General features: G+C 33.6%; 2 protein-coding genes across 3 annotated transcripts; one reads left to right on the forward strand and one right to left on the reverse strand.

Moving 5' to 3' along the window:
• The first annotated feature begins 1,972 nt into the window (after nucleotides 1–1,972).
• On the forward strand, nucleotides 1,973–4,020 carry LOC105640456 (Homeodomain-like superfamily protein). Its single transcript, XM_012224771.4, has 3 exons — nucleotides 1,973–2,440; nucleotides 2,650–2,858; nucleotides 3,315–4,020. The coding sequence occupies exons 1-3, from the start codon at nucleotides 2,158–2,160 to the stop codon at nucleotides 3,780–3,782; spliced, it is 960 nt and encodes a 319-aa protein (XP_012080161.1). The 5' UTR covers nucleotides 1,973–2,157; the 3' UTR covers nucleotides 3,783–4,020.
• A 7,920-nt stretch (nucleotides 4,021–11,940) lies between these two features.
• Nucleotides 11,941–16,157, reverse strand: LOC105640457 (serine/threonine-protein kinase AtPK1/AtPK6). Of its 2 annotated transcripts, none has more exons than XM_020681862.3 (7): nucleotides 15,394–16,157; nucleotides 14,523–14,605; nucleotides 14,320–14,440; nucleotides 14,045–14,218; nucleotides 13,743–13,850; nucleotides 13,291–13,617; nucleotides 11,941–12,658 (listed from the first exon to the last, which is right to left on the reverse strand). In XM_020681862.3, exons 1-6 carry the CDS (start codon nucleotides 16,012–16,014, stop codon nucleotides 13,333–13,335), a joined length of 1,392 nt encoding a protein of 463 aa, XP_020537521.1. In that variant the 5' UTR covers nucleotides 16,015–16,157; the 3' UTR covers nucleotides 11,941–12,658; nucleotides 13,291–13,332. The 2 variants fall into 2 exon arrangements, with proteins under 2 accessions (XP_020537521.1, XP_012080162.1); XM_012224772.4 differs by having other exon boundaries at nucleotides 11,941–12,451; nucleotides 15,394–16,156.
• Nucleotides 16,158–16,518: the final 361 nt, after the last annotated feature.

Genomic DNA, 16,518 nt, shown 5'->3' on the forward strand with positions numbered 1-16,518 from the left:
GGAAGTGCACTATTTGATAAGATTTATCACCTCTGATTAAAGAAAAAGAGATCCGTATCATTTCATTTCACTCGGGTCTTAAAATATTACATTGCCTAAGGCTAAAGATTAGAAAATGTAAAAAGCACTTGGACATTTTTATTTTTATCTCATCCCACATGTAGTTTCTTGAAGTCAAAATGAGTGAGGAATGGAAATATAGGAAGGTGATGATGCATTGCATGTGGTGGTAGCCCACAAAACCTTATCTTGGCTTATCCTCCCAGACACACCCCACCATGGAAGGTGAGCATACAAAAGAGATCCTCATGTTAATACTAAATTAAAATATCTTCTTCTTTCTCAATGGGTTAAAGAAGAATATGCCATACCTATCATGGTCCACACCTCACCTCCTCATTAATAATTATATTTAATGTTTTAAACATTAGACAAATCAAACCTCACTTGAAAATAAATGATTCCAATTCATTATTAATTAAATTAATCTCATCAATCTGGCTTATTATTAGTTTATTAATATCAAGAGGCTAAATAACCAATTTTTTTTTTTTTAATTTTAGTAAATTTTTTAAATTTTATTAATCAATACTTTTATATAATTGTCCTCCAAATTTAGTTGATGTGACTATTTTACATATAACACGTTAATATTAACTTAAAAAATTCATTAGTAACTCAATTCTTCTATAATTAAATTTGAAAACTTAATTTGGAGTTAATCCACCTCATGTAAAAACTCATTTTGTTTTCCAAGTTAATAATGGATTTTCAATTTAGGGTCTATTTGCAAATCTAGCTGTTTTGATAGTTGTTAGTTGTTTGAGTAACTTTTCATAAAACACTAAAAAGTTAAACATTACATGGATTAAACGCTATTTTAATCTCTAAAAGTTAAAAATTAATTCAAATGCTGATTAGTGTTTATGTGGAACAGAGTCTTAATTCTAAAGTGTTATATGTGGGTTGTTGTTAATCAGTTTTAACGATAATATCAACTGAATTTGAATGACAATCATAGAGACTGATACTCTAATTTCATATACGTAATTATGAAATAAATAAATGATAATAAAAGATAGCTAACTTTACCAAATATTTGACTTTCAAAATTTATGAAACGTAGGGTTGGTATTTTGTGATTGCAAGGAAAACCCTGGCTTAGGCTGTCAAATATTACTTTAGTTGGGTGTGATACAAAATAGTGAATAGTTTAATTGGACATTATGGTGGAAACTTATTTAATTTAGGTAACAAATTGGTATTTTAGTAATAGCAGAATCAAATTGTACAGACAAAAATCAGGTTGACTGGATTCATCTGAAAGAGGATTGGATAAGATATTGTTTCCTTGAAATTCCTCCAGCACTTTCATGTGCACCTGTCCTTTTAATTTTTATTCTATTGAATGATAGCCACGTGAACTTGGGGTTAAGCAAATTTGGAAATTGGATTGCCAATTTATATAAATCTTAATAATAAATATTGAAAAAATATATATAATTTTTGTGAAATTTCTATTAATAAAATTTAAATTCATAATTTCATCATCTTCAAATTTGTTGTTTAAGGATATGTTAGATGCTAATCTAAAAAACAAAATACCCAAATTAAGGCCTTAAATAACAAACAAAATTTCATTTTTCAATTATGATGAATGATAATATAAATTACTGTCACTATAGATATTAATATTTATTTCATATAAGCAATCCATAAACTAAGATATCATTATCAAGATCATAATTCATGATGAAGATGGCGATTCTCGTCATCATGAACCATACAACAGGTGAGAAGCATCCGAACAAAACCAAGCCAATCAAGCTCCAATCGAGGAGATGCATGGATTTGATAAATAGACAGGATAAAAAAGGAGATAAACGAACAGGAAGATGCCACGTATCATCTTCTACCACACAAACAGCAACATCCTCTCTCTATATATATTATAACTTCCAGACACATCACCAAATTTTCATTTTAATTTCGTCTCTTTTATTTACTTATCTTTATTTTTGTTGTTATAATTATTCCTCCTTTCTCTTTACAATTGTACGGCCTCAGATTCCTCCACCGCCCCCATTCATCGCTCAAACCAAGAACGAGAGATCTAAGGAATCGTGGTTGTCTTTCTCTCTCAGCGTCTGATCAGAGATGGCTGGCACGTGCACCACCGGCGGCGGTGGCGGTATAGCAGCAGGAGAGATCATGTTGTTTGGTGTGAGAGTTGTTGTTGATTCGATGAGGAAGAGTGTTAGCTTGAATAATTTGTCGCAGTATGAGCAACCTCAAGAGTTAAGTAAATCTAACGGTACTAACAAAGATGGGAATGGAATTAATAGTGGCAACAAGAAGGAGGATGTAGCTGCTGCGGGTTATGCATCTGCAGACGACGCGGTTCCACACCCTTCTAATAGTCGCGGTGAGCGCAAAAGAGGTTCGATTCTGATCTCTAATTTCTGATTTTCCTTTTCTTTTTTGGTTTTTTTTTTCTTTGTCCTTTTAGATCTAAAAATCGCTGATTTATATGAACTACTTTTTCATGTTTTTTAATTTTCTGTGTTGTTTGATACTGAAATCTGCAATTTCAGAACCGTTTGTTTTGCTAAATTAACTGTCTTCAATGACGATATGGATGTCGTGCAGGAGTTCCATGGACAGAAGAGGAGCACAAGCTGTTCCTTCTAGGATTGCAGAAAGTAGGGAAAGGAGATTGGAGAGGAATCTCTCGCAATTTCGTCAAGACTAGAACTCCAACTCAGGTTGCAAGTCACGCTCAAAAGTACTTTCTTCGTCGAAGTAATCTCAATCGCCGTCGCCGTCGATCTAGTCTCTTCGATATTACTACCGATACGGTATCGATCTCTTCTACTTTTCCATGTTTTTCTTAAAATCCGATCCTGAGATCATCTGTTTTTTTAAGTCCGTTTTTGGTTGTTTAGATTTTAGGAAACTGGTTCAAATCGAGTTGGATAATTGAATTAGTCTTCTTCAGTTCTAGATAATAGCAACTCCAAAAGTTTAATGTTGGAAATTTTGATTTTTACTGTTTGTATCGGATGAAAATTATTTGTTTCTTAGATCATCCTTTTCCTTGGAGGTTGAGATAGATGAGAAGAAGCCAAAAATCACACACACATACATAGTTTTGGTTTCTTGAAACACGAAAACTTTTTGACTTGAGCGCTCCAAAACTGTTAGCTATTGTTTTCTTTTCTTGATTTGAGCATGTGTGTTTGATTTGACATATCAACCATTATTATTCTTATTCATTTTCCGTTGTTTATTGTTGACCTTGTATGCTTTATCAGGTCACGGCATTTCCAATGGAAGAAGAACAAGCTCATTGCCAAGATAACAAGAAAAACAGTACCGCCCCCACCACAGCTGAATCGCATTCATTGCCGCCATCTCCGGTTCCTGAAGCAAACAACGGCAGCAACTTCTGTATGTTGCCAGCATTCTCTATGACCGCTTCCAATCCTGTCGTATTGCCCGTCCCAATTGAGAGTCCAGTGGAAAACTTATCAATTGGACAAGGCAATCTCGCTACCACTAAACCCTCGGCAAATCTCATACGACCGATTCCTATCCTCCCAACTCCTCATGCTACAGGAATATCTGATCTTAACTTAAATTTGAAGTCATCAGGAGATCCGTCACCATTGTCACTGAAGCTGTCTTTGCCATCTGATCAGAGGGAACCATCATCAAGGCATTCAGCTTTTGAGGTGATGTCGAGCTTTAACAATGGAGATAACATCATCAGTGTTGCTTGACGAAGAATGATAAGTAATAAGTTGAAAAGATGGTGCATAATTAGATAATATGAGTTAGAGAAGATGAAAAAACAAGTAAATTAGGTGACTGGAAAAATTAATCTTTTCTTTGATTGTACAGACCAGAAAGGAATCGTCATCTCTTGTTGGTTTCTATGCTATTGCCTTGGGTTCCTATTCTTCTTTTGTTTTGTAGTTTGATGATATGACTGAAATAAACCCCCAAGTTCTTTGTTCATTACTAATAACTGCACGATTTGTCTTTTTTTTTTTTTTTTTTTTTTTAACTTTCCATTACTCTAAAAAAAAAAAAAAAAAAAAAAAAGAAAAGAAGAAAAATATCAAATGGGTTTGTGGTATGCATTTATTCTTTTTCTTTTATGATTTATGAATGGACAAAAATTCACTGAGATTAATTAAGGGAGATGGTTTGGTGTTGCTGAGGTATTTATTCTATTGGCTGTGGTGCGGACCACTGATTGTCTAATGATGTGTTTAGTCATTTTTCTAGCTTTGTATGTTGACATTTTGTTATCTATAAGACAAAAGAGGTAGCGTCGCTGTTAGATCTGTATTTCCTTTCATTTTTTTTCTAATTTTTGTTTTATGCATTTATGACTAGCTTCTTTGTCTTTCTCTCGAATTTAACGGTGATCCTATATTTTAATGCAAAGTATATACTCTGCTCCGTCCAGAATTAGCAGGAACCTTTTATTTTACGAGAACCGTCCAGAATTAGCAGGCACCTTTTATTTTACAAGAATTAATAAAAATTAATAATTTGAAATGTAATTGATAAAATATGCATATTAGGAATTTAATTAAAAAAATTATTGTCATTTTTTACTCTTAATAATTCATTAAAATATTAAAAATATTTTATTCAATGAACAATTGTAAAAATTATTATGAGAAAAATAATTATTTACATATTTAAATTTAGAAACCTTGCAAACATTTCGAGACATAAAAAAAAATAATAAGTAAATAAAATGGGACAAAATAAATATATATATTCATTAATTTATTATTGATTTTTGCATCTATCAATATTAATTCATTATCTAAGATTGGTTAATATTCATTACAAATGAATAATTGATTACAAACTCAGTAAATATTCACATTTTCAATTTCCAAAGTGATTTTTAATAAAAAGTAAGAAAATTATTTTTAATTAACATTAAATTTGTGTATAATAGATATTTAACATATTAATTGAGGCTCAATATGTAAATTTTCACCTTTGTATTTTTTTAAAAAAATATTGTGGCACTCTTGACTTTAACTTAACCTATTAAACATTTCACTTATAAAATTAGACTTATTAAATACTTTGTTTAACTATTGAATACTTTAACTTATAAAATTAGACTGAATAAGCACTTATTGGATGGCTAAACTTATGTAAAAAAAATTGTTCCAAAAGCGTATTAATATTTTACGTATAAAAATCAAAAAATCTTAAAAATTGCTGATTTTATTGGAAGGAAGTGTATGATTATTATAAAAAGTGAAGTTTAAGGTGTCACGAGATTGATTTTAAAGTTTAAAATGTTATATTTTTTTATTTATTAAAGTTTAGGAACTAAATTATGTATTTTGCCGGTTAAGGTGTACTATAGTTAGTATATGCTTTCATAATATTCACAATTTCTCTATTGAAGAAATAATTAATGGCTTTGTGGGCCTCTTAATTTGATCAGAAAAAAAAAAAAGAAAAACAATAATGCAAAACAATGAATTTTTACAACGAGTTGTATTATATTTTAGCACTAAATCCAACAAGATAAATCATCACCTAATTACTCCATAATTTTTATATTTATATTCTCATAATTGAGACTTAAATTGATCAATTAATAAATTAATTATCCTAATGAGGGTTAGCAATCCAATTTTCATTATTTCATTAAAGTATACTAATTAACTAATTAATTAATTCAATATCCATATATCCCATATATCATTTCTATTAATTTGAATTTATCACCTAATTAATCTAGATATCATTATTTTAATTACTTAACCATTTAATTAAACTACTTCTAATCAACTAATTTAATACTATCACTTAATTATCAATAATCCTAAAAAAACTAAACTAACTGAAGTCATACTATATACATCAAGGCAGTCTTTTTAACAGCATAGTTGTTAACCAAAGCAAGTACATTACTCGTAAACTTCTTCACATCCGCCGCACGATCACACACCTTCGATCTCAACGGCTCGTCTACCACATCGTCAAATATGTCAATGCACGTTTCCTCATCCGTTAAGGTAGCTCATCCATATCGTCAAATCTGTCCTTGCATTTGTTTAAGCGAACCATAGATCTCTTCTACAGCATCGTCGAAGTTGGATAAGTAGTTGTGGAGTGCGGCGACTACGCGGTGGTTGGAGCTGTAGTCGGCTTGCGGGAGAGATTAGAAACGAAGGACGAATAATGAGGTAAAAGGTTAGTTTAGTCTTTTTCTTTTTTCTTTTTAAACGTCAGAGTATTTTAGTCTTTTTCAAAAGTTTTAATGGCAAAGTTTGGAGAAAATAAATAAAAAGACAAATTAATTATTTTCCCAATTAAATTTTCAGGTAAATGTTTCTCATGGACAACAACTATAAGTTCGGTCAAATGGACATAGAAAGCATAAAAATCATACAACTTCTCAAAATGCAAAATAAAAGCTTAAGCATGGATCTAACCATATATTGTATATGAACAAGTACTTCAGCATATATATAACACAAATCAACATTTAACAGCCTAAAAATATATTGGTTCTGAATCGGGGGCAAGTCCAGTCTGCTAAAATATCTCCTTCTACTTTCTTCTTCAGTCTTCTTGTTCTTCTTCTTTAAGTCCTTTGCTTTTTATAATCAAAGTGTTTTGCTCTATACAAACTTTCACAGACTTGGCTTAGAGTTCTTGTTGGCCAAAATGGGTCCGCCACTGGATTGGGAATAGTTTGCATTGGGAATCACACCTTTGAGTTGAACAAGAAGAAGGTGGAAGTAAATGCAAAGGTTTTGTCAACACTTGTTGGATGAAGATGATGGACTTCGCTTGAATCTTGTCGGGCCTTGAAAAATACCACTAAAGCTCTTGTTGGGAAGTAAATGCAAAGGTTTTGTCAACATTGTAGCAGGTTTTCATCTTTTTTTCTCATCAAAAGTTACACTTTGACCTTTATGTTCTTGCTTCACAAATTTCCTAATTTTAACTTCAGTTTACAAGTCCTCTCCTTTTGGTTTCTGATGCTTTTTCCTCGATTGTTCAATGCTGTGTATGTAATTTTTGGTTATCATTGTTTTCTTTTTCATGGTTGCTTTGATTGCACTCACGGCGGGAAGAGAGATGCGACCTATGGAGCGGCGATTCACGTCGATGGTACCAAGATCATCTCCTTCGATTTGGTGACCTGGGTTTCAGTGTTGAAGGAACAAGAGATAGAGGGAGCGTTGCCTAAAGAGAATAATAAGGGCAATTTTGTCATTTGATAAATTCCAATCACGATTTGTACACGTGGATCCCACGCGGTAGTCTTAGTGTCGTCCTATGTGTCATTTTTTTTTAATCTTAGTTAACTTTTTCTGTCCTATTTATATTTCCAGTTTGGAGGATAAAGATTTCTGATTGAAAATGTTTTTGGGATTTAAACACTTGATTGCAAGAAACACCAAAATTGAAAGAATTAGAGACCAAATTTATTATTAAGCCCAAATTATTGAAACCATTAATGCACAACAAAGCACCATAAAGATTTGGTGTTAACATGGTATATATAGACAAGACAAAAGCACTGTCTGGTCTTGATTTGGTGGTCTGTATCTTTTCATTTGCCGCTTGAAGGAGATAGAGATAAAAAGGGCTAGTTAATAATTTCAGACTCCCAGATATTGGGCATATGAGTTTACTCATTTTCAGCCTACTCAGTATATTAATTACAGTTTCATGGTTCCCAGACGTCCAAGTGGCAATTAAACTAAAATGAAGACTGCTGTTATGAAAGTGCCTCAAATTAGTAAACATGGAAACTGAAGTGCCTCAACTAAAACTCAGAATTTTACCCAATTCTCATTTTTCAGTGTAAGCCAAAACAGAACCATGAACTGATTTACGTAGTAGTGCTGCAATAATATAAATTTTTATTCCTGAAGTTCCAAAACTAATGTACTCTTTTTCACTAAAAGTCTAAAACCATTATCCTACCAATGCAAAGTGTTGTGTTATATATCAGGGAATGGTAGATTTCAGTATCTGCAAGCTTAGCAATTAAGGGCCACAAGCCATAAACACAAAGAACCGTGCATCCCAATTTTTCATTCTTGCCAATATAGTAGTAATGATTAATTCATCCAATCATCATAACAAGATCTTTATTTATTATTTTATTTCTTCCAACTAACAGAACACAAATAATGAAACTGACCTGCAGAACAGGGTTCCAATGTTTCCCATTTGGCAGTGCTTCAAGCTTTTTGTTATGTAACTACAAAGAATTTAGCAAAAAAAGAAAATGAAACTCAAAATCTAACTCCAGAAACAAAGACAATCACAAACAAAAATAAAAATCAACTATAACCACCAAGAGAATGGAAGCTTGAGGAAAGTAGCAGTAAATGTCCAAAATTCTTGGCCACATTACCAAGCTCTACATCAAACCTGTCATTTGCATGGAAGTAACCCGCTAGACCCAGACCTTGAGCACCATAATACTCCTCTATCTGTTTGCAGAAAGTAAAAAAATATTGAAATGTCCAAATACTCTATGAGCTCATAGCCGAAAGGGAATTGCTGAAGAAGTATTAGCTTAACAAACGGAAAGTAACCGAATAGCTCACATTAAACTTAATCTAATATAAGAGAAGATATTGAAATAAGAAATGGAAAAACACATTTTATACAATCATTTTGGATATAAAAGTCATAAAATTACCAATTATTCTCAATTAAGTTGTTTTGATGTCCTAAATGTAAAGATAGATGCAGAGATTGTGTTTTGGGTTGTAAACATAAACGTACCAGACAAGGGATTAGGGGTGTAAATCGGCCGGAACGGTTTGCGATCTATTCGAGCTTGGCTCAAAAAAAGTCAGGCTCAAATCGAGCCCGAGTTCGAGCTAACTCATTTGCTAAATGAGCCGAGCTCGAGCCTAATGATGTTCAGCTTGAACTTTATTGAGTCTTGTCAAGCTATTCGTCAATAGATTTTTAAATAACCAGTCAAAACGCTGAAAGTTAGTTTTATAGTGTTCAACAATATTTCGTTTGAATTAGCTTTCAAATATTAAAGTAGCGTTTTATAAAAAATTAATTTTAAATGTTTTATAAAAAATTAAAATTAAACGCTACTAAAACAACTAACAACTACCAAAATAGTTAATTTTGTCGAACAAATCCTAAATTTTAGGTCCAAATATGCTATTTGCTTTCCCATTTAAGTTTCGTTTTTTGGGTTGCTTGCTCCAATTATATGGTTAGTTTGTGATTAAGATGCCATTAATAAAAGTTCCAATTTTCATTCTTGCTTCTATTTTATCAACTCATTATGTTGGAAATTAATATATTAAAGTTTTCAGTTTAAAGAAAATGAGCAATACTTTCTAATCAATATTTAGCCATAGCCTGCTTATTATGAAAATCTTAAAATTAAATATATGAAATACCTCAATTACTATGAAAATCTTATTCTAGCAGGAACAATCAAAATTAAATAAGTTTTAGCACCATATATGAAATAAATATAGCATACTTACTTTCAACATATAATTGCAATGTGTGTATGGAAGAAATAACAAAAACAACAAAATGAATTTTAGATCTCTAATGATGATATTAATAATAAAATGTGAAAATAATAAATAAATTAAGAAAACAAATTGCATACACTTGACATATTTTTCAAAATTGAGTTTAAAACTCCAATAAAAACGAACTTGTACATTTTTTTTTTCAAATTGACCCCTCTTAAAATTAGTATTAAACCCTTCTTATCACTTTTTATTATTTATTGAGCCTGGAAAGTTTTTCCAAGACCCACCACTGCCTCCATGGCAGACAATAAGTGAAAAAAAACAACAAACAAAATGCATGGAGAATGTATACTTCAGCAACCAGTAGCAAAACGTAAATACAAATCAGTAACTTATCCAAGCAATCAAAAGATATGATCTTATACAGAAATGGCAGTTTATTCTAACCAAACATCATAACAGATAGGAGACTATTTATTGAAATACAGATACAGTTTAAAATGGCTACTTCACCGCACGTATTGGACGAGTTGGTCTGGAAGGAGAAAATTTTGATGTCTCGTGTACATGTGCATCAAACCTATTATTCTTCTCATGAAACTTTCTGATATAATCAGAAGCCTTTCCATCGATAATACTGTCCTCATGAATCACATATGAAGAGCCATTCCCTTCATCAGGCTGCATTACAAATGAAACGGGTTTCGACCTGCTCCGAACCTGTTGTGACTTTCGGCTTCCAGGAAGTTCAGGCAGCAATGGTTCTTTAGCGTCCTTGATAGAACCCGTCACAGATGGCAGGTTTTTGGTAACCACTGAAGGCCCTGTTTCTCCGAGGCTCATCTTAGCTAAAGAAAAAGAAGACAGTTTAATAATGTTTACTACCACCTTCATCGACTTCTCGCAGAGGGAATCATTGCCCCTGACTTTACCACTCATGACCGCTCTAAGAAATTTCTATGTTCAGTTTCTTCTGCTTGTACAAATGAAACAAGAAAGTCTGCAGAACTAACCAAGTGGATAGATAGATAGATGGGGATATGCTAAATGTAAGTGTTTAGCTTCTTCTCAGTTTGTTGGGAACTTTTAGTCATGGATATATAAAGGCAAACTTCCTCTAGTCTCTGGAGATTCCTTTCCCAATCCTTTAGCTAAGTTCTTTGCTTGAAGGATAATTAAATTAATAAAGGTGGGTCGAGAGAATCCATATTCCTCACTGAACTGTGCATGACAAATGTGCATCCAGTGAAATATCGAAGTTAATTCCAACACGGATTAGTATGATTATGATGCAGACAGGCCAACGAAAAAAGAATATTTCTGTGGAGAATGAATAAATGCCGATCCATTCAATATTTGTTTAAAATAGGATAGGTAATACTAGCTTTCAGATATGCTGTTGAGGCAAAGCATGCCTTGGTGAGGTTTCCAAATTCAAACTTATTCCTCAGCAGTATCAGATGTGTTGCTTGTCCCCAAGCCAAGTGAGGAACGAGATTCTATACTACTTTCCTCTTTTGTACTTTCTAAAGCTTCTCTTTACTATTCGCCTTCTCAAGGAAGGTCTTGACAGAGTCTTACCTCTGTCTCTCTCTCTCTCAATAATTTCTAAACAGCTAGCCAGAAAGTGTTTTAGTGCTCTGGATATTGGATATTCTGAGATGCTTTCAATCAATAACTGAAAACCATCTCAAGTTCTTATGCTCTCTAACTCACACAAGGAGAATAAAAGTCATCCTATAATTAGTGCAAGAATCACTTAGCATCCGTGACAAGAAACCCAAATTGTCCCGGCCCATCAAAGGTGCGAAATATTAGAGCCAAAAAGATTATATGAAATGAGAAAAACAAGAACTGCCCATAGATTGGGACTTCTCCTTACCAAACTATTCGAGCAGTAAATATAATAACTAATTGTGACTGAATGCACTAAAGGCGTTGTTTGCAATGTTAGTTCCAACACCGATCCTTCCTTGTGTTAAACTTGAAATATTCAAACATATCTCATATCTTTACTACTAGCTTAATCTGCAAATAGCTCAACAAATGTGAAAAAGAATGATTCAACAAATAGCTAAACCATCTACTGATATGAATAGAACAGCTATATATTAATAAAACTAACTCTCACCCTCCCTGACAGACACTTATTGAACCCCATATTCCCAAACTTCGTTAACAAACTTGAAGTGCACAGCAAACACACTCTCTCTCTCACTCCCCAACCCCACCCCCCCACACCCCCTCTCCCTGCCCCTGGATATACACTTACTGAACCCCATATTCCCAAACTCAGTTAACAAACTTGAAGTGCACAGCACACTAAAATGATGAAACGAAATATAAAATCAATACTATATCTCCACATCTAACATTAAGAGATACAAGTAAAATAAAGAGAAGGTTCAAGCAAAATACTAAAATTGTTGGCAGCTCAGGCAAAGTGTCACATTCACCATATTAGAAATAGATCACATATCATATCAGTACATTTATTACATACCAAAGTACCAGAACTCGATATAGATGAAATTACTTTTCTTTATTAGTTTTCATCAACTTACATTTTGGAACTCCAAAGTGCTGGACTTCATTTGGTTTTCTATTCTGTTGGTTGAAGTAGCACCATTCCACTTTGAGCTGGCATATGTCCTAGCTGGATTTTCATAATAGGTCATATGTTTTGATACATTGTTTGGACTATGTTTAGTGACAGGTGGAATTTTGAAAGTTTATCTAGGTGTACTACGCTGGAAGCTCCAAAGCTGAGTTTTCATCGCTGCCAAATCTAATGTAGAGTGTAGACAATTGGAATCTTTACTTGAGACCTTTCATATGCTGGGACCAAATACGCCATCCGGGACGCGGTGGTACTTGTGATATGTCGCTTGGGACGCATTTTATTTGGCGGTTTTCTGGATGTTAAATACCATTGGATGGGTTACTTTTTATTGGCATTGGAAGCAGCAAAATTCTTATGCTCGAACACTCTTAGTCTAAATAGACAGGAAGTATAAATTCCAGCAAAACATAATACTGGTAATATTTACTTATTTATCTTTTCCATTTCTGTAATGTCTGTCAAACCAACTCACCGATGGTGGATGTGGTTGGCAAATTAGCTGTTATAACAGAATGAATATCAGAGGTAGCACTTAAGCGAGAAAAATTATCGCTGTACAATCTTGAACTAAAGGTATAAATACATATCACTTTATAATTTATGCATTCACACTATAACATGATTCCACATTATTCTCAACAGAAGTCAATGCGTTTGCTCATTAGAAAGCTTGGCATTTCAACCCACAAAAACAGGTTTAGAAGTAATATTTTAAAATTTGCAAGTATTTTGATCCTCCAGCTGATATATCATACATAATGCTGATTTCTAATATAATTTATTGAAGATTATTATTTATATGAGTTTGTGAAATTTCTTTAATATTTGCTAAGGAATTCTGGAGACAATAGAACCATTAAACAGACAAATTCTGCTACTATGTGCTACACTCCATGTTTTGAAATTCAGACTTTTCTTCAATTGCTATAAGCTTTTGACTTGCTATAGATTTGGGAAAAAAAAATATCCACCTCCCATTTTACCAGAAAAAGTTAGAGAAACAATCAGCAAGTACCTTTAATCTTTTATTTGGGAACAATGTACGATGCATGCAAGAGATCAGCATGTATTTATTTCTCATTTTCTTCATTTTTTCTTGAGTAAAAGCATGTTTAAGAAAGATAAACTTACAGAATATTTTTTGCTGCTGGTTTGCTTCGTGATACCCTTACTTCATCCAGATGAAAGCCAAGGGTTCGGTGCAACATACGTATACCCTTGGAAATGTTCACCAGCAGTTGGTGTGGAAGCAGGTGAGTCATCAAGTGGCATTGTTGTCCAACACTTGTCAAAATTTGCTGTACAATCTTTTCCACTCACATCTGGCTTGAACTTTGGCTGCAATTCTCTTGCCTCTAATTTCTTCCAGTTGATTGAACGAAACCATTTATTATTTTTTACCTCATCACCTCCACCACGACCACTGCCTAACCTCCTTGATGGTTCCTTTTGCAGCAACTACAAAAATAAAGGAAAAGAAAAATTCTGTCTCTTCCTGTTTTGAATGACTACTAGAAATTGAAACAAAGAGATGGTAAATAAGGTGTAAAGGAATGATGAAACCACATAGAACTAATACTTACTCCTTTGAGCAAAGAGTGAGCTTCAGAGCTAAGGTACGACGGAAGCTTGACTTTCTCTTTGATTATTCTCTCCTGAAGTCTCTTTCTATCTTTGTGTGTAAATGGAGGCTGCAGGTATTTAAATATATTAAGACCATTTTCAGAACCAGTATCAAAAATCAATACCTGAGATAACACTTCTCATTTATTACAAAAAGGTAAGGAGGAGAATAACTGACAAAAGCAACTCGTTGAAGCAAATGGGAAAATGCCATTAGCTAATGTTTGTGTCAAGAGTAACCAGCACTAACCCAATGTATTACCTGCCCAGTTAGCATTTCATACAAGAGTATTCCAACACTCCACCAATCTGCGTCTTTGTTATGGCCTTTAGACAGTAAAATTTCTGGAGCCATGTACTCGGTCGTCCCACACATAGAATTGGATCTACTAGATTCATCAATTTCCTTTGCTAGCCCAAAATCAGTTAGCATAACCTACATGGCAAGTACACTTTTTAGGACCTAAATGAAAATGTTTAATGCAATGATTTTCATAGATATTGCCACAAGATGGAGTGCATGAGCATGGCCATTACATGCCCATCAGAATCCATGAGAATATTTTCAGGTTTAAGATCCCGGTGCACAATCCCGCATTTGTGAAGATGTGAAACAGCAGATACTATCTCAGCAGTATAAATCCTTGCCTGATCCTCACTAATCAAGACATACCAAAACCAAAAATTAAAAACGGTTGACTTACATCATCATAAGAAGTTCAGAAGGCCAGATAATGTACCTGAAGATCCCCTGTCGATAAAGATGAAAGAAAAGATGGCCTCCATTTATAAAATCCAGGATCAGATAAAGCTTAGTCTTGGTCTACAAAAATCAAGAATATGAAAAGGAATGATTTTATTGAAAACTAAATATCACATAGAGTTATACATAATAAAAGCAGCATTTGTAGTTCCTAATCTATCTTTAATTAGTCAAGGTGAAAGCTCATCCATTCCACAGGTCAAATAAAAAATTATAGTATGCACATGCCTAATTGGTAACTTGATCGGAAGTGGTGAGTAATGTACATTAATAGCTGTAGAAACTAAGAATATTCCAAATTCCTATGAGAAACATCAACCCTTTTACCCGTAAACAAGCAATTTGAATACAATATGATGTTTTCCCTGCTTGTTTTACAGTTGTTCAACTTCAAGATAAGCAACGGTATCATTCTATGGACAGAAGCAACTATCGCCAACAACATTAAACAATAAAAAAAGAGTAACTTTAAGCAATCCCATACCAAAATAGAAAGTTAAGCTAAAAAGTAAAGTAATTCAAGAGTTTATCAAGCTTATCAAATAGGACTCGGACTAAATGAAATTTTACAGATGTTATAACTAGAATGTTGGAAAGACCCGCCCAGAGAACTTATACAAAATGTTTTATATAATTGGAATGACTATAATGTTTGCTTTTGCTCCTTCGAAGCATTCTTCTTTTTGATAAAGAAGAATTTTCATGTGAATTTAACAATAGCAGCATTGCTTAATTAATCATGAGGCCAAGCCATTTTACATTACAAAAACTGCAAACACAAATCACCACTGAAGTTGAAGCTTAATGATAAAACTTGCAACAAGAAAGAGAAGAAACTAAAAAGGCACCTGAAAAGAGTAACAAAGCTGAACAATATAGGGATGCACAACTTTAGTAAGGATATCTCTTTCAGCCTTCATATAATCAACATGATTCTTCTTGATAATAGTATCTTTCCTCATAACTTTCATTGCATAAATCCCATCACCATCACCATCACCACAATCGCTCCCTTTCTTTCTAACTTGAAACACCTTACCAAAGGCTCCACGCCCTACAACTCTCAAGATCTCAAAATCACTTGGCCCAATCTTAGGACTACAAGAACTCACTTCCTCGCTCTTCTTTCCCTTCTTGTCATCATCTTCTTCAATGTCGTTTTCATTTCCGATTTCAAGATCTTCTTCTTGGATTTGGAAAGGAAGGGAGCAGGAAAGGGTGTAGCGAGGGGAAGGCCCCACAAAGGAATGGGACCGGTTGTGGATGACGGGTGGGTCTCCGATAAAAGCGGAGGAAGAGGTGGATGTTGAAGTTGAAGGTGAGTATGATTGATTAGGGTGTGGAGTCAGTGGGCCAAATACCTCGGAAAAGTCAAAGTCGGGGTCGGGATTTGGGGGTGTGATGGTGAGCTTTTTGAGATTGGAGGATAACACAGAGTGAAGGTTTTTCTTTTGAGAATTCGAAACCATTATCCAAGAGCTGAGTTTAAAAGAGAGCCAAGATTTTATGGATCAAAGCGGGACGAAAGAGCTCTGCTTCCATTTTAAAATAACAGAGGAAGATTTTACATATTTCATTGCCAGAGGAACGGAACAGAGCATCGAATACTTGCTGGGAACAATAATTGTAGCATTATTGAACGATATTAACTAACGCGCCCATAAGTATTCGTGACTTCACTCGCCAAAATGTTAGTTAATTCTCGACTTTCTTTTACTTTTTGCCCTTTTTTTTTCTTTTTAACTTTTTTTCCCAAAGATAGAGGACTTATTTGATTTGCCATTCACATAAGAAAATACTAAATTATTTTGGGTAAAACATATTTTTACTTTGAACAAGTAAAAGAATAATGAAGTGCGACAAAATAACATTATTGATTATTCTGAAGGCGGTGAGTGGTGAAGGTCACGACTGAGGAAGATAAGCTGACCTAACAAAAGATGAGTCATTATTTACAGGGATGAAGAAGGCAT

Source organism: Jatropha curcas, chromosome 10 (assembly GCF_041381405.1).
Source record: "Jatropha curcas cultivar XTBG-Jc1 chromosome 10, XTBG_Jcur_1.0, whole genome shotgun sequence".
NCBI classification, from domain to species: domain Eukaryota; kingdom Viridiplantae; phylum Streptophyta; class Magnoliopsida; order Malpighiales; family Euphorbiaceae; genus Jatropha; species Jatropha curcas.

Bases quoted from the DNA above. Each gene is read 5' to 3' on its own strand.
- LOC105640456 (XM_012224771.4), top strand. From the start codon at position 2,158: ATGGCTGGCACGTGCACCACCGGCGGCGGTGGCGGTATAGCAGCAGGA. The intron at 2,441-2,649 runs GTTCGATTCTGA...GATGTCGTGCAG, and splicing joins TCGCGGTGAGCGCAAAAGAG to GAGTTCCATGGACAGAAGAG. The intron at 2,859-3,314 runs GTATCGATCTCT...ATGCTTTATCAG, and splicing joins TCGATATTACTACCGATACG to GTCACGGCATTTCCAATGGA.
- LOC105640457 (XM_020681862.3), bottom strand. From the start codon at position 16,014: ATGGTTTCGAATTCTCAAAAGAAAAACCTTCACTCTGTGTTATCCTCC. The intron at 14,441-14,522 runs GTACATTATCTG...TGTCTTGATTAG, and splicing joins TATCGACAGGGGATCTTCAG to TGAGGATCAGGCAAGGATTT. The intron at 13,851-14,044 runs GTAATACATTGG...AAATACCTGCAG, and splicing joins ATGAAATGCTAACTGGGCAG to CCTCCATTTACACACAAAGA.